A 16,223-nucleotide genomic window follows, 5' to 3' on the forward strand; every position below is an offset into this window, starting at 1 on the left:
AAAAAAACACTTATTCTCCCCACTCATCCTCCCTCATTGGAGGTGTCTCTCCGTAAAGCAACTTTTGGAAAAGATGGTGTGTGTGTGTGGCAAACTGCAGGTGTGCACTTGTGGGAGTGATGCTGGGAAGTGTCGGAGACTCCCCTCACATTCCCATGACTGCTTGAGATTGGGAAGAAGGAAAAAAAAAATCTCACACAGCCTTGCTTATCGGCCAGTCCAGGTTTTGAGTGACCATGTTTCTACGACGCTGGTCCCTTTTTCTGCTGGTGCTGGGTGAGTCGCCTTTAATTTTTTTAATAAAACTATATACTTTTCATATTTTCATTTAAAGGCCATAATAGCTGTTTATTGTCATCATACTAGTAGGATGATGAGCTATGGAGACAATACACACAATATTTACCTATGAGGACATTGATCATTTACTGAATGATTTTTTTTCCCTTGTCATTTTTTGTATGAATTTCAAGTAGCAGAAAAAATAATTTTAACTTTTGAAAGTTATATTACTTTTGAAAAAGAAATGCTTGGTGTTTATTTTGTATGAATGGCAACAAGTGGAAACACAAAATTGTATTCTACATTCTGCCATCTCATAAACGACTTGTCAGTAAGTCGCAGGCTTAGACCATTGCTTTTAAATTATTTTCTGTTACAGGAAGATGAAAGTGACTCCCACAACTTCCCGCCATGACCATAAATAGTATTGTCTTTTTGACTATGAAATTGTTGCCAGTACTTTATACAATGTTGCAAAACATTGTAGCCTCATCAACACTAGGCTTGAAGCAAAGTATCTTTATCAACATTGGGTTTTGGTCTATACTTTTATTTTCAGTGTTAACTCTTAAAGGCTTGTCACTCCATGTTATTTGTGTGCATGCTGATGCAAAAACAAAAACACACCTTGAAGCTCATTCTGACAATGACAGCAGCATTGCCACCGACTGGAGTGGATGCGCAATTAGACTTTGTAGAAGGCAAACCCCCCCCAACTATTTCCTTGGGGTGATTTTGACACCCCGAAGTCATATTACACCTAAATTGTCACTCTTCTTAGAACGGATCTTTCCTTGTGTGTGGGGCCCTTCTTCGAATGAGAGGAGGCAGTGCGCCTTCAAGGTCAAAGCGCACAACAAGGAGAAACTGAATGCGGGCAACGTAAATGGCTCCGTTCAGGTCTGCGAGAACACGAACTGCTGCGTGGGCTACTTCCTCATTGTCAATGGTCAGCTGGAAGTTGACACTCTTGGTAAGAAGACATTTTCTTGGAGACATACAAACGACCTACTTTCATTGAAGCCATAAAAATACTTCTCAGTCTGAACTAAAACTTTTATCTCGCCAATGATGTGACTCCTTCAGGCAGTATCTTATTCATCCCATCTTCCGTTAAAGCTTGCGATATCGTTGAAAAGTCGTGCCCCGATGCCACCTGCAAGGCGCAGCACCGCTTCAACAAGCTGGTCAAGTGTGTGTGCAACACGGACCTGTGTAACCTCAACGTCACCTGGGGTGTGTCACCACAAGAGTCGAGGACCTCCAGCTCCATGGGTTTGTTGTATCTTCATCAGCAACCCCAGAACTTGGCTTTTGCATGACATACTAGATTCCACGGACGTTGTATACCATTGTCCAAATAAATCCCAGAAAATATTTGGAACATTCTCCGTGAAACTAATGCTTGTCTTTATAGGTAAAACTTGGCTCATGGTTGTTTGCGCCATGCCGGTCGTGTGCCTGCTGGTGATGGCGGCCGTGCAGTGGAGATGTCTCTCGCAACAAAAAGGTAACTGATTCCTTATATTTCACCTGATTCTAAGGGAGAGTGTTCTAACTCGATTTTGATTTTTTATTTAAGGTGTGAAGTATTTGCCACATTGCAGATGAGAGAAAACACTGGGTTTTGGAAATGATTGTTTCGTTTTTTCCTGTGGTGAACGTTTGCGAATAAGTGACTTCATTTAAGGAGCAATTTTCCAATTTTGAGGAGTGTTTTTTTTTTTTTCAGGCTAATCTCAGGTACCCAAAGCATAGATTTGCCTAAACAATAACAAATTGGCAATATAACATATATAAATGCCTAGCGATGTTTTCCAGGGCTTGTTAGTGTTTTGACGAGGCGGAGACTTGGCCTTGTTTACTAATATACTACGAAACGGGTTATTCTGAGCCTTGTATGGTATTTCACCCCCACACACTGCTTTTGTTTGACCTTGCGGCTGTCGACCTTGGTGCTTATCTCAGCTGTAACGCTCCCTTCGTGCACCTGAGCTTCTTCTATTTCCTTAAATAGCAATAGCAACACAGTGGTGTCATTTTAACGTTGATATTGACTTTATTTATTATAGAGGAGACTGCCCAGGCGAGCCTTTCAATCACACCAGTGAGTCTCTCCCAAACGTCCCAGATTGACGTCACTGATGTTCAACTGCAACAAGTAAACTGTTTGAAAAGGTGAACTGATTAAAAGCGCGGGTCCAATCTTAAAATACTTGTGTCTCGCTTAGATTGTGGCCCGTGGGCGTTTTGCCACAGTATGGGGAGGAACATACCAAGGCTCTACGGTGGCCGTGAAAGTCTTCCCCGCCGGCGCGCAGCATGCGTTCACTTCCGAGAAGGAAGTCTATGGGCTCCCGCTGATGAGGCACGCCGGGATCATCCACTTTCTTGGTACCGGGAGAAGGTCGCAAGATAACAGCTGGCTTCTTCTCCTGCAATTTGCAGAATATGTGAGGATCAAAATTTAATCTAAAAATATTGGGCAATGCAGGTTGTAAGTGTGGAAAATGACTCGTTTATTTGTTTGGCTGTACTTTTCAGGGTTCTTTGCACTCCTTTCTGGCCCTGAACACCTGCAGCTGGCCGTTATCACTCAAGTTGTGCCTGTCTTTAGCACAGGGACTTTCCTATCTCCACACCAATCTGCACACACAAGGTGGCCATGAGTTTTTACTTTTCCTCTCCATTTGTGGAATGGTCTTTTCACTGATATTTTTTTCAGAGGGCCACAAACCGCCTGTGGCCCACAGAGACCTCAGCAGCTTCAACGTGCTTGTCCGGGCAGATGGCACTTGTGCATTGTGCGATTTTGGAAGCTCCATCATCACGTGTTCATGCCCAGGCCATCGCCAAATGGGAAAGCTAACGGTGACAACTCTATGAATCTGCTATGGCAAGATGTAACCTGGTCATTGTGCCACATTTGTGTCCATCCACAGCGTCACAGTCAGGCAGCATGCACCCTGTGCTATGTGGCCCCTGAGATCCTGGATGGTTGTGTCAGCCTCTCCAGCAGTTGCTTTCTGCACGGGGACGTCTACGCTTTGAGTTTGCTGCTGTGGGAGATCTGCATGCGCTGCTCTGACTTGTTTGAAGGTCAAATTCATAATGCACACCGACAGGCCATAACATTTATGCACAATCCAGCATAGAGGAGAGCTGGGTTTGGGGGGGGGGGGGTTCTTCCAGTCTCACCACGCAGTGAGTGAATGTCTCCCTCTGCAGACGGCACCGTGCCACAACACCACCTCCCGTATGAGCGTGAACTTGGAAGCCACATGAGTAAGGAGAGACTCATTGTCTATGTGTCTCACATGAGAAAAAGACCCTCCATCCCTGAGCATTGGCATCAGCTGAGACAGGTATGCTTTCCCACTAGCCTCACTGAATTCCCACTGAATTACTCTTGGGCCCATCGCAGGGACCGGCGCTGCAGGATCTGCTGACCGAATGCTGGGACATAGACCCGGATGCCCGTCTGACTGCTCATTGTGTCGTGGACAGATTAGTCTTTCTTCAGTCCAATTCTTTTGTATGACACTTGTTTCACAGCTTGTCATCAAGAAATGTTTTTGGCATCGTTGTGCAACACAGCTCCACATTAATTATCTTATCCTCACTTCCACTGTATCCGCACCATTCAGTCATGACCTTTTTAAAGTGTGTGTATATTTTTTCCAAAGTCAATCAGGTAAAAAGATGTGAACGGAGGAAAACTTCCCCATTTTGATTGTTGACATATATACAAAATAAAAAATAAATAGCCAATTGGAGTGTCTTCGGTTTACGATATTACCGATACAACACGACATGCACATTATTGTTTTTGATTTGATTATTTTATGTTTGTGGCCTGTAAGTGTTTTTCGTTCAACTACTAACTGTTGTGACTTAAATATTAGGTTTAGTAATAGTAATACGCATTCCGGTGGCACGGAATTCCGTCGTAAAGCGAGGAACTACAGTATTTTGTGCAAGTGTACCTCAAGTGTATAGTGAGTCAGTGTATACGTCGTCAGACTCGTCACCACATTCCTCCCCCATTCGTCGCAACAAACAGTAGTTGTTTGCGTATGGAAACACTGAAGCAACACTCTTTTGTGTTTCTGCATGGAAATGTAGAGGCAGGTGCTTGTGATTTTAAGTTTGGGTGCGGCTTCCTCGTCCTGCGCATGTTTCTTTCTCTCCAGTTGCGTCAGAGACTGCGCGTCAATCAATACGGAAGACAACGATTAAATAAAGCAAAGGTGAGCTTGGGATCACTTCATATATATTTAAATATTTACTTTCTATATTTACGTTACAATCTGCGTTTATCTAAAAAGTCGAAGTTAGAACTGTTGAGTGACCGTCGTAGTTGACGCTTAACACGGACTCAGTGACACCAAGTTATGTCACGAAAATGTTCCATTTTGTTGTCTCAACCAACAGACCGAGTTTACTGACCAAAAAGGGGGACACATCATTATTCGTTAAATTTACACTTGTCAACAGCAATTCTTCTTTTTTTCCCGATCAGCGATGGCTCTGTGCCCCCCCACACATTAATCAAGATTAATCGCATTAAACGCAAAATCTAAAAATAATCAAAAGTAGCGTGCAGCACATTTTTTATAGTAATGTATTTCCTTATAGATGAAAGTGCCTAACGTTTGCTGACATTTGCTGTTTTGACAATTTTCGTACACCAGTGAAATAAAATATTCACTATAAATCTCAAATTTAAAACATGTACAGTAATCAACGCAAACTAAAGATTATTGGCACTGCCAATGCATTAATGTTGCCTTGTTTGTTCCATTAAAAAAAAAGAAAGTTAAATAATAATAATCATCTGGTTTCCAATGAATTATTAATCCATTATTTTTTTCTTCATGTCTTTCCAGAACTTTCATAACACCTGAAGTGTGACCAACCATGTGGCCAAATCATGGTATACAAACCTAGTTTTTGCAGGGTACAAAAAAGTGGCAGCATTGAATGTTTGAATAATTGTGTGTTTACATTAGGTCCATCCAACCCAGCCTTCCCCCCTGGCTACAACCCCGCGTACCCCTCCGTCCCTCCTGCAGGAGCCTACCCACAGCCTCCTTCTCAACAGTACCTGCCTGTTCAGTATCCAGGAGGCGTCAACCCCGCCATGATACCCAACGCATCCCGGGGTGTGACGCCATATGCTGGCGTTGCGGGACCTCACTCCTATCCTGTGGGGCCTGGCGGGTATCCCGTCGCCCCTGTCGGAGGCGTCCAGGCCGGAGTGTACCCGCGCTCCCCGAAAGGCCACCACCAGAAAAAAAAGGGCCACCACCACAACAAAGGCTACCATGGGGGGGTCAACCCCCTCCATGGAGGCGGGGGCATGGCTGGGATGGCTGGCATGGCTGGCATGGCTGGCATGGCTGGCATGGCTGGTATGGCTGGCATGGCTATGGGTATGCATGGACATAAAGGCCACAAGAAGTTGAAGAAGGGGAAGAAGCTAAAGGGGCACAAGATGCACGGCCACCACAAACATGGGGGCAAGGTGAGACTGGCACCACTCACAATCACAAGCTTGGTGATGGTATTAGGGTTGCAGTGGACCCCCTGATATTTGAGAATAGGTACCGTCCCAGTCCTCGAATAGCAAAAATGCATATAATTGATGCCCATTATAAGTGCATTGAGAAAAATTTGATAAAATGTTGTAATAAAAAACACAAGTATGTGGACACCCACTATAATTCATTTCCAGTGGATTTGGCCATCAATAGCAAAACATTTTGAATGTGACACTCATAATTGTTGTTACAAAAAATGAATAATTAAGTATTGTTTATTTTCCCCCTCTTAACATGCATTAACGTATTGTCTGTCCCCACAGTCCTCCAGTGGCAGTAGTAGCAGCAGCAGCAGCAGCAGCAGCAGTAGTAGCGACTAAGACTATGATCCAATGTATAAATTGTACTGTATGCCACCACACAATTAAAATGTGGATAACTGCTGAAAGGCATTATGAAAAAAAGCAAAAAAAACTATGGGATTTCTCTGGATACAGTATACTGTAACTCCATCTAAATGTAAAGGGGCTTACTGCTAAAAGCTATTTAATGACTACTTTGACAAGATTATGCAATGATGTAGGTTATGATTTTATAGGCGGTATTTTGTATCTTTCGGGAAATCTTTCTCTCAGCCACTAACATGTTACACTTGTTGATTTTTATATCACTTTGTTGCAGGTCAAGGAATGCATGACTTTTTTAAAATGGTGATTGACTACAATAAATGTACAAAAAAGCTATCTGTGTCTCATTTGTGCTGTTAATGGCTACGTGTACAGTACAGCTCATTAAATTATAATTTTATAATTATATTACGCCTCTTAAACGAGACGTTTTTATTTGAATGTATTCATGTCGTCGTTTGTGTTAGTCATCTCAACATACATGTGTTATAATAATTTTTAAATTTTGTTAGAGAGGAGCTTAGGCATAACTTTTATGAATGCACGTGAACGTCTCAAAGCACCAACGCAAAACTTTTAGCTCGCATTAAAAAAAAAAACATTATCTGTGTGTTTTCCATTTTCCAAAGTACGTATGACGCTTTTGTATTATAATGTATGTTTTCCAAATTGGGCGGATCGCACACAGGATGTAGGTTCGGCTTGGGTAAAAGGGGAAAGTTCGGAGGTCGCCATGTTGTTGTCTTTGTGTATAAGAGTGAAGCTCGAGCTCACATTACTCTTCCCTCTTCCCCCGAGTCCTCTCTAAACTCTTCCCCCCCTGGGTTTCTACCCTCCCGAACCTCTCCCCTTCTACCCTCACAACCCCAACCCATCCCCCGGTCACCTTCCAGCGCTCGAACCGGGTAAGTTCGGCCTCCGAGCTTAATTGTTTATGTTTCGCGTGTTGTTGTGGTCCGAAGAAGCGGAAAGAAATTGCGCTTAGCTTAGTTTAGTTAGCATCGTGCTAGTAGGCCGCGGCGACCACGGTGAGTGCGCCGTTTAAAATTAGCTTTGTTAGCTCAGCCTTGCACCGGAAACGTCAAGTTTAACGGTTATTTCAAGCCCCTTTATCCCATTGTTTTCCTCGAATGTTTGATGATGAGCGTGTAGTCTATCATAAAGATCGTACAAAATGAAGTAAAATGTCACTATTGGGATTAAAATACAAGATGGTAGTTAGCAATGCTAACTAGCGTGCGCATGCTCCATTCATTCCCCCCCCTCCCAACCCCCCGATTGAAAAGCCTCCAAAATGCTAATTTCTACAAATCTAAGTACTTTATCCTGAAGTAAACGCCACAACCATAATTTAGGGGACATTTGAGTTGCGTAGTTATTATGTTCAAAGTCTTTAGAAGAAATCAAAAGTGTTTTGTAATGGATTTGAGGGGGCAGACGCCGACTTGGCACGCTGCTAGTGATGACGAAACTGTTAGCCGGCAAGCGGTGCTGGCCATTTTATCGTAATTTATTTCTGCTTAACTCCCTAAACTTCAAATTATATTCACACAAACTTGATTTTGATATTCATATCAGAACTATAAAGTTAAATAATATGGAAGCGTGCTTGTGAGTCCTTTGAGGTTGCTTATCTAGATAGCTTATGCCCTAACTTTGGAAAGCCGCTAGGGCATTTTTTGATAGCCTTGAATTTCATCTTCGTCGCTATGTACTAGTTCTCTCTTTGTCCCCGCTAGTAAGACAGCTCGGTGCACTAGTAGAATGTCTGTCTGTCTTTTACTAGCATGCTAAAAGGACAATTTGGGCATAAAAGTAGGCTAACAACGTATTACCAGCTAAGCAAAACTCTGCAACTTGTACCGCTGGTGTAGATTTTTTTTTTTTTTTTTTTTTTTTGGCTTCGCTTCAAAGCCATCTAAGAAATGTTTGATCTCCATCCTAGGTACTGATGGTCAAATACCAATACCATCTGTTGCTAAGAATAGCGGCCTTATTTCAAGGCATTGGGTACTGATGCTGCTGTCCTCCCACCAGATTTTTTCTGTGACCAAAGACCAACCCGGCCCCCCGAAGTTCGGCACGGAAGGCCCACACACGGCAGCTACAGCTATGGACTCCGGTGTGATTGAAGGAGGGCTCAATGTCACTCTTACCATTAGGCTGCTCATGCACGGCAAGGTGAGGTATCAGGAGGCAATAGCATCGTTCACCTGAATGACCTGCCTCTGGGGACTTGATGTGATGAGTCATGGTATTGACTTGGTACAGTTGAGAGATCGTGTAGCATTGCAGTCCTAACAGGGGAACCTGTAAGAATTGTTTCGTGCAAACTAGTGTATTTACATACTCTTCAATATTAAATGGGCCTGATATAGTTTTCATGATAAAAAAAGAACCGTTAAGACTACAAATGTATTTCTCCAATATGTGATGAAACCTAATGAAAAGTGTTTTGTCATTTCAGGAAGTTGGCAGCATCATTGGAAAGGTGAGACTTGACAGAGCGCAATTCAGTTGGAAGGGGGTTTTCTGATACTGAACTTTATTTTTATGTCCTGCATTTTAGAAAGGCGAATCTGTGAAGAAGATGCGTGAAGAGGTGACTTTCCTGCGTGTCCTTCTCTCCAAATAAGCACAATGTGACAGTTATTGCCAAGTGGTTGTTTTTCACGCCCTCACTTGTTTTTTCCGTGCAGAGCGGGGCGCGCATCAACATCTCCGAGGGCAACTGTCCCGAGAGAATCATCACTTTGGCGGGTCCGACCACTGCCATCTTCAAGGCCTTCTCTATGATTATTGATAAACTGGAAGAGGTGGGGCTCTTGCTCAAAAAATTGCAGATGGACAGCCATACTGTTTCCCCAACCTATTACTGAGTCAAGGCACATCACCCAAGAAAAATGTCAGAATATATATGCAGTGATATCTTAGGGGCTGCTACAGTAAAGCTACCACCTCATATTGAAATAATTGTAAAAAAAAATAATACAGTGGTGCCAACGTTGATTATTTTTAGTAAATCCAACATTTTCCAGACCAAGTAAAATTGGATGGTTTGCGCCAGCTCACCTGATGATCCGTCACAACACAATTGGCGAGGAATCACTTTTCTAAATGGACCGCACTGTGCCCTCAGGACATCAGCAGCTCGATGACAAACAGCACAGCCGCCAGCAGGCCCCCGGTGACCCTGCGCATCGTGGTGCCCGCCAGTCAGTGCGGCTCCCTCATTGGCAAAGGTGGCTGCAAGATTAAGGAAATCCGAGAGGTAGCCAAACAAGAGTCTGCTACTGCTGCTTCTTCCTCCCGCCCTGCTCTTCTTCACTGCCTCATTCCCCTTCTATTTGTTGTGCTGTCAGTCAACCAGTGCTCAGGTCCAAGTGGCAGGTGACATGCTGCCCAACTCCACGGAGCGTGCCATCAGCATAGCTGGAACGCCCCAGTCGATCATCGAGTGCGTCAAGCAGATTTGTGTGGTCATGCTCGAGGTAAGGAGGAACCTCTACCAGGGAAGACTTTAAGTTGGTGTGCGTTAAAGTTCATTAACCCCATATATTTTTAAATTAGATATGGGCTTGGCCTTTACTTGTTCAAAGACATTGATTTGCTGAGGATGTGCTCATGCATCTGTCTTTCGTGTCCCCTGCGCAGTCCCCCCCGAAGGGCGTCACGATTCCCTACAGACCCAAACCTTCGGGATCCCCCGTCATCTTCGCAGGCGGACAGGTACACGCCCACGTTCGTTTGCTAGTTGTCAGACATCTTGCGTCGATGTGTTTGGGCGTATTTCTTGAAAAGAAGCTATGCCTTCCTCTGGCATTCCTCCATTTCTCTTTCATGTCCCCAAAGAGGTTTCCTTTGCAAGAAATGTGGAGACTTTGGACAGGACTTGCTGTTGATCTTTATATTAGCTTTAGCCAGCGACCGATGCAAGGCCTGTGAAAGTTGTTCTCATTTGTTTCAGGCCTATGCGGTACAAGGACAGCACGCCATTCCACAGCCAGATGTAAGTGAAGTTTCTGCTTGTTGCAGAGAGAAATAAGCCGTGCTGACACCACCCATTCCCTCTTCATGTCACCTTCCCCAAACGTCACGCCGCCCACCTCGTTTTGCGTTTGTTAGATGGAAACGGGAAAGTTCCTGTTTAGTAAAGCGCCACGAGTGACAGCTCATGAAGCAGATGAATGGTGCTTTAACTTCAAAGAGCAATCGTTTTATAAGTCGCATTTTAAGAGCTGTTGATCACTGTTGTGTTCTCCGCTATATCATTATTGATGCCCCCAGTATCTTTTTGCCTTGTGCTTGCTTTAATGACAGATGTGCTTGTGTCACCCAATGAACTTGTGCGGAACCTTTTGCTCTATCAAGCTGGATAGTTGATTCTCATTTACATAGGTCGAGTTGACGGTCTAATATGGTCCAGTCAGTGTGTCCGTCCAGTTTTTTTGTGTCCAGACTCTCCACGGCTCCATCATTGGCCATCTGCTGCTCACTCTGTTATTCCTTGAAATAATCCCTTGTTTGTTTCCCTTGATTTTCTTTTTCTACCTGACTTTATTATCCTTCCCCTTTTTGTCTTCAGAAATTCCTATTTTAATAGTGGTGCTACAATGAAAGAATGTTGTTTGCTTTAATCTTTAAGTGCACCAACATATAGCCACCACAAGAGCTGTATCAAATTTTCTGCATTCTCAAAAGACTGCGTTTACACAGCAGAACTCCCATTTAATGACACTGAAGGTCATTTTGAATGAAAGTGCATCCATTGTTTATTTTGATCACACTGCAATGATGCATGTCCCAGTTGTGACACGAAAAAATGGAATATTGTCACTTGACCAGTGAAAAGCCACTCTTGGATGGTCATGCTAGGTCTTGGTTGACACGGTCAGAAGGATCATTTCAACCCCCCCTTAGCCTGCTGTGTTGTATGTACTTCCCTTCAGATGTGTCATTCGAATGTTTCGAGCTGACTTTGATTTGTGTCGTGTTTTTCCCCCCCTTCCCCTTTTCACTCTCCTTGTTTTCCCCCTATCCTCCTTTTCCCTCTCCTCTCTCTTCCTCTCACAGTCTTCCTCTGCTGCTATCTCTCCACAGCTCACCAAGCTTCACCAGCTGGCTATGCAGCAGAGCCCCTTCCCCATTGCGCACAGCAACCAGGGATTCACCGGTACGTGCTTTCTACTTGGACACCCAGGTTGTCGACGTGCGACAAGTTCTCATGTTCAAATATTTTTTGTTAGGAATCGATGCTTCCGCTCAGACCAGTTCTAATGAGATGAAAATTCCAAACGAGGTAAGCATACTTCTCCACATTTTCAGGATTACATTGAACTATTTGTGGCTTCAGCTATTCTTCCTCTTCAGCTCATCGGATGCATCATTGGCCGCCAAGGCGCCAAGATCAATGAGATCAGACAAATGTCGGGCGCCCAGATCAAGATAGCGAACCCGGTGGACGGCTCCACCGACCGACAGGTGACCATCACGGGCTCACCTGCCAGCATCAGCTTGGCAGAGTACCTCATCAATGCCAGGTCAGTACACACCCCCACTTGACGCTCATTTCCACCAAGTAGTCAAATTCAATTTTGAACGGTAACATTTTGGTCAAATTTCCACAATCAGCTTTGGAGAAAATCCGCGAGTGAATGACACACGCTTTAAATAAAATTAGAATTGCCTAGAGATGCTGCAAGATGGCAAAGCTAGTAAATAGGGCTGTGGTCTAACTGAAGCTCCTTCCCTTGCTTCAACATAGTTTACTTGCACCCCATTTTTGTTTGACTTTTTATATTATTTTTTTCAACGAAGAAGTGATGATGGAAAAAAAAAGCACAGTAGATGTTGTAAAGCAAAAAAAAAAAAAAAAGACTAATGCTAATTAGTCACATTAATAAACATAATATAATAATTTGTATAATGAATACAAAATAATTTATTGAGTAGATAATGCCCCGTGTTTAGATTGGCATGCATTTTGTTGGACAACCATGCATTAGCATGCAGCAGAGCTTACCTAGCTCTTTATTTGGTCAACATGACACACTCACGTTTCGCGGGCCCCCCCACACTCCCCCCAACAACATCAACCACAAAAAGCCTACCCTTCTTCCGCCATTTGCCCACTGACCAACCTGCCCTGTGACCCATCCCGACTGTGTTGTCCCTCTTTCTCTCTCCTTGTCTCCTTTTCTACAGTGTAGAGTCCTCTAAACCTCCTCCTCCTCCCTCCTCCTCCTCTTCCTCCTCCTCCTCCTTGAACCCCGAACCGAGCAGCCCGTGCCCTTCCTCCACCTCTACTACCACCTCTACTACCACTGCTGCTACTACTACTAGCACCTCCTCTGCTTCCTCCTCCTGTGTGGTGCCCCCCTCAGCCTCCATCCCTCTGTCCTTGTTACCTCCTGGGCCTCCTCCTCCTTCTTCCTCCACCACATCCTCCTCCGACCCCTCTCCCGCCTGTGTGTCCAGTCTCCTCACACTCAAGCCCCTGCCTCTGCTGGCCCTCCATGTTGTCAGCGGGGCCGCCAACCCCGAGCCCAAAATGGCCCCCGAGCTGGGCTCCAAGTCCAAGCGGCGACGGCTTTCCCCTTACTAACACGTCCGCTGCCTACACCTGCTTTGGCCACGTCTACTAAACACACACACACTCGCATACGTCACACCACCTTGCAAGATTTCTGGTAAGTTCACGGTGAATTTCAAAGTCCGTGTCCACATTTATTGTAAAGGCAGATTAAGCGTCAGTTAATACGAAAGACTGTTTATTTACTGCAGTACAGTACTTTGAATCTGTAATAAGTCGCACAAACAACTGTACTTCTTTCTTTCAGTATTATCCTAAAACATATTTTTTCCCCCAACTAAATTTGAATTGCCAATTTGTTTCATTGGTGAAAAATTTGCAACTTTGAAAATTACCAGAATTTTGCAATCTTACACACACGCGCGCACACAGTTTGCTGCCTAATTTACTTTCTTGCCTGTCAAGTGTGATTATTGTTATGATTACTATTCTAACTAAGTGACTTTTGCATGCTGAGCGGATATGTCCGCTGAAGCCTTTTTTCTTCTGTGTGTGTTTAAAGATGTGCTCAGGTAGCAGCTCTTTCTCCCAAGATGATGTCATGCTTGTGCTAGTGATTTGTTTAGGCATCACCTCGGTAACAGCAAGTGTTTTTTTGTTTTTCCCCCACCCTATGTACATAAAGGAGCTTTAGTCCACGCTCAGGTATACACACTATGAATTCCAATTGAGCTTTGTGGGTTTTTGTTTTTTTGCCGAGGGTTGTTTCTATGAACCTAATTTCCATCATTTAAATTAAAGTCTGTATTCCTCACCCTCAGTCCACTGGCCACTGTGGGCCACTTTCTCTATTTAAGGCTCTATGCACCCAAGACATTGTGTAGGTAGATGTACGCATGTGTACAAGTCATTGATTGGCAGCATGTTTTGTTGATATCTGGCTCGCCGTGTGGGACTTCCAATGTGGAGCTGAATTCCACAAAAACAAATTTCCCCTCTCCCTTTAAAGACAATTTTTCTCATCAGAAATATAAAATGTAAATTGCCATTCATGCTCAATCTGTCACCAGCATTAAAGTGCATTTTTTAATTTTTTTTTTAAAATATCAGACAGGTTCAATTGAGCAAGTTTTATATTTGAGGTAAACTCTGGAATGAATATCTTTGTGATTTGTATGGCAGTGATTACTGGATACCAGATTTAATTTTAATTTAAGATTTCAAATCATACCAATCAAATGATTGTCATGAAAGCATTATCAAAGTAAAAAACAGGGTAGTAATCCCCCTCCAATACTTGTTTACTTCTTTCAAATTGTGTACAGCCCATACTTTGAGTTTTCTGTCGATGTCTGTCTGAAGCTCACTAGATGAGGTGTTTTTGCGCAAGTTGAATAATCAGGCTACATACAAGAAAGGACTGCCCCATTTTTGTTGAACTTGCAACTCAACCGTGATTTAGATCAGTAAAAGTCCCATTTTGGAAGTCCCACTACAGAGTCCCGCTGTGAGCCAGAGATCACCGATTCATTTATGCACTCAACCTAAAAATAAAATACAGTTAGCTCACTCTTGTTCTTAGCATCTTAAATATAGTAAAGCATTTGTAACAAGCCACTCCATAAAACTTAAAACAATTTCATCTTTGAAGACGCCACTTGTTTTTTTCTCTTAGTTCCAGGACTTGGCATGATTGTTTAGGGTAACCTTTTAAATGTTGCCCCTACATAAAATGTAAAGGAAGTAAGCCACTGTCTTTTGAAACTACAATAAAGTCAAACTGCACACCCTATGAAGACATCTGGCGCATAATGAACAGGAACATGTTGTCTTAGTCTGTTTAGCCCATGAGGCAGTTTAATACATATAGATAATATCATACATAGATTTTGTGATTTTTAAAAAATAAAAAAGCATTTTTTATGTCATGCACCCTATTATCCTGACATATTTGGCGCAGCCCCTCTTCAAATGTAGATTTTCGTTTACCTTCAATGGGGGTTTTTGTGTAAGGGGGGGGGAAAAAAAAAACCTAAAATGACACCGTATTGCCTTTTCACACCCTTAATCCCAACAGTTGGACGCAGCCACTCTGCAACATGGCAACGTAAATGCACAAGTTGTACTTAACCTCGCGTAATGTCCTCCCGTGCTCTAATTGTTCACTACTATAACTTGTGCAAAAAAATCCTGGTGGGATATAAATGGTGTTGGTCTCCAACCAAGGATTGTATGTGTGTATTTGTCCCGCTCCAGGCTTTCCTCTGAGGCCACCGGATTGGCAGCCAACTGATTGAGACTCCCAGTCTGCACTAAATCTCACCACCACCAACATCAACAAAAATCTATATTACACCTATATAACACCACTTCCTTCCTTTATTGTTAGCATCACTTCATCCACAGCCTTTATGATTATTTATTTTTTTTTAAATTTGTTTTAGTCCACCCATGAACTAGGACTATAGGACCCTGATTTTGGGGAGATGAGATCTTAAATCAAAACATTTTCTTTTAAATTTATATTTTTGTCTTGATGCCCTTTTCCAGCTTCCATGTTTCAGTGCAGCCACAAAAGAAGATTTAGATTTAGTTGTGTACAGCATAGCTTTCTTTGGAAAAAATACAGAAGAATAGAGTTACTCTTTTATCCCCCTAAAAATGTATTTTGTTACACATCAGAGTAGTAAATGCACATTCGATCACTAATGCGTCATAGGCACGTTCCCTATTGTTGTCATTCCCCTCATGTTTTGTTTTTGCCGGGCTGGGAAATTCTTTTGTCAGGGTTTTTTTGAGAGGGGAAGATTTTTGTTGTTGTAAAGACTGCTAAATACTTATAAAAAAACATAAAAAGTTGGAATATTTGTTTTAAATGGAAGAAGTATTTTTTTTAACTACCAAAGGACAGGAGGAAGAGTGGGGCGGGAGGGGGGACACATGCAGCAGGTATGAGGCTATTACATAGGAAACAAAATGAAGGCAAAGAAGGGGTTGTAAGCTAACACTAGTTTCCTGCTCTTTCCTTTGCTCAGTTCTTTGTTTTAATGATTATTATTTGCAGGAAAAAAGGACATTTGTGCACGTTTTTCTTTTTCTGAGACTGTAGATCTTGGGTGCCACAAATTTGTTACAAAAAATAAAAATGTGAAATGCTCTAAACACACTCTCTCGGATTTTTGTCCTTTGTAATTAGCATTAAATATTACTATTAGATGTCATAGGTGGATTGTAATGCAGTATTTAAAAAAAAAAAGGCAAGCAATTGTGAATAGTCTTCCTTGGTCATGCATCTTGCAGTAACTGCACCGTGATGCACTAGAGGGCGCTGTAGCGTTTTTACTCTTTGCCAGACATGCCAACTGACAGCTTTGTTAATTTGCATATTTTCTTATCATAGGACAAATAGAGGTTGTCTCTGCTACTGAGCGCACCAGCCATTTAATAGGTGTGTGTGTG

General features: G+C 42.9%; 3 protein-coding genes across 9 annotated transcripts; all 3 read left to right on the forward strand.

Moving 5' to 3' along the window:
* The first annotated feature begins 114 nt into the window (after positions 1-114).
* Positions 115-4,053, forward strand: LOC148390966 (bone morphogenetic protein receptor type-2-like). 2 transcript variants are annotated; one of them, XM_088388744.1, is made up of 11 exons: positions 115-276; positions 1,064-1,255; positions 1,369-1,557; positions 1,700-1,792; positions 2,355-2,443; positions 2,514-2,735; positions 2,827-2,941; positions 3,008-3,153; positions 3,225-3,381; positions 3,511-3,647; positions 3,707-4,053. In XM_088388744.1, the coding sequence occupies exons 1-11, from the start codon at positions 237-239 to the stop codon at positions 3,821-3,823; spliced, it is 1,497 nt and encodes a 498-aa protein (XP_088244870.1). In that variant the 5' UTR covers positions 115-236; the 3' UTR covers positions 3,824-4,053. The 2 variants fall into 2 exon arrangements, with proteins under 2 accessions (XP_088244870.1, XP_088244871.1); XM_088388745.1 differs by having other exon boundaries at positions 1,402-1,557.
* Positions 4,054-4,309: 256 nt separating this feature from the next.
* On the forward strand, positions 4,310-6,568 carry prr13 (proline rich 13). Its single transcript, XM_088388754.1, has 4 exons — positions 4,310-4,532; positions 5,172-5,218; positions 5,295-5,809; positions 6,149-6,568. Exons 2-4 carry the CDS (start codon positions 5,203-5,205, stop codon positions 6,203-6,205), a joined length of 588 nt encoding a protein of 195 aa, XP_088244880.1. The 5' UTR covers positions 4,310-4,532; positions 5,172-5,202; the 3' UTR covers positions 6,206-6,568.
* Positions 6,569-6,967: 399 nt separating this feature from the next.
* On the forward strand, positions 6,968-15,930 carry LOC148390968 (poly(rC)-binding protein 2). Of its 6 annotated transcripts, none has more exons than XM_088388753.1 (13): positions 6,968-7,137; positions 8,270-8,413; positions 8,700-8,723; positions 8,802-8,834; positions 8,932-9,048; positions 9,372-9,503; positions 9,595-9,723; positions 9,887-9,961; positions 10,200-10,241; positions 11,306-11,405; positions 11,479-11,531; positions 11,603-11,772; positions 12,437-13,278. In XM_088388753.1, the coding sequence occupies exons 2-13, from the start codon at positions 8,345-8,347 to the stop codon at positions 12,834-12,836; spliced, it is 1,344 nt and encodes a 447-aa protein (XP_088244879.1). In that variant the 5' UTR covers positions 6,968-7,137; positions 8,270-8,344; the 3' UTR covers positions 12,837-13,278. The 6 variants fall into 6 exon arrangements, with proteins under 6 accessions (XP_088244879.1, XP_088244878.1, XP_088244874.1 ...); XM_088388748.1 differs by lacking the exon at positions 12,437-13,278 and adding an exon at positions 15,021-15,930 and having other exon boundaries at positions 6,971-7,137; XM_088388751.1 differs by lacking the exon at positions 12,437-13,278 and adding an exon at positions 15,021-15,930 and having other exon boundaries at positions 6,971-7,137; positions 11,333-11,405.
* The last annotated feature ends 293 nt before the right edge of the window (positions 15,931-16,223 follow it).

Source organism: Syngnathus floridae, chromosome 11 (genome assembly GCF_059516105.1).
Source record: "Syngnathus floridae isolate MCC-2025c chromosome 11, RoL_Sflo_1.0, whole genome shotgun sequence".
Classification (NCBI taxonomy): Eukaryota; Metazoa; Chordata; class Actinopteri; order Syngnathiformes; family Syngnathidae; genus Syngnathus; species Syngnathus floridae.

Excerpts from the sequence above, each read along its gene's own strand:
- LOC148390966 (XM_088388744.1), top strand. The coding sequence starts at position 237 with ATGTTTCTACGACGCTGGTCCCTTTTTCTGCTGGTGCTGG. Across the intron at positions 1,256-1,368 it reads GCTGGAAGTTGACACTCTTG|GCAGTATCTTATTCATCCCA; the intron begins GTAAGAAGACAT and ends TGACTCCTTCAG. Across the intron at positions 2,942-3,007 it reads CACCAATCTGCACACACAAG|AGGGCCACAAACCGCCTGTG; the intron begins GTGGCCATGAGT and ends TATTTTTTTCAG.
- prr13 (XM_088388754.1), top strand. Across the intron at positions 5,810-6,148 it reads ACCACAAACATGGGGGCAAG|TCCTCCAGTGGCAGTAGTAG; the intron begins GTGAGACTGGCA and ends CTGTCCCCACAG.
- LOC148390968 (XM_088388753.1), top strand. The coding sequence starts at position 8,345 with ATGGACTCCGGTGTGATTGAAGGAGGGCTCAATGTCACTCTTACCATT. Across the intron at positions 8,835-8,931 it reads TGAAGAAGATGCGTGAAGAG|AGCGGGGCGCGCATCAACAT; the intron begins GTGACTTTCCTG and ends TTTTCCGTGCAG. Across the intron at positions 11,532-11,602 it reads AGATGAAAATTCCAAACGAG|CTCATCGGATGCATCATTGG; the intron begins GTAAGCATACTT and ends CTTCCTCTTCAG.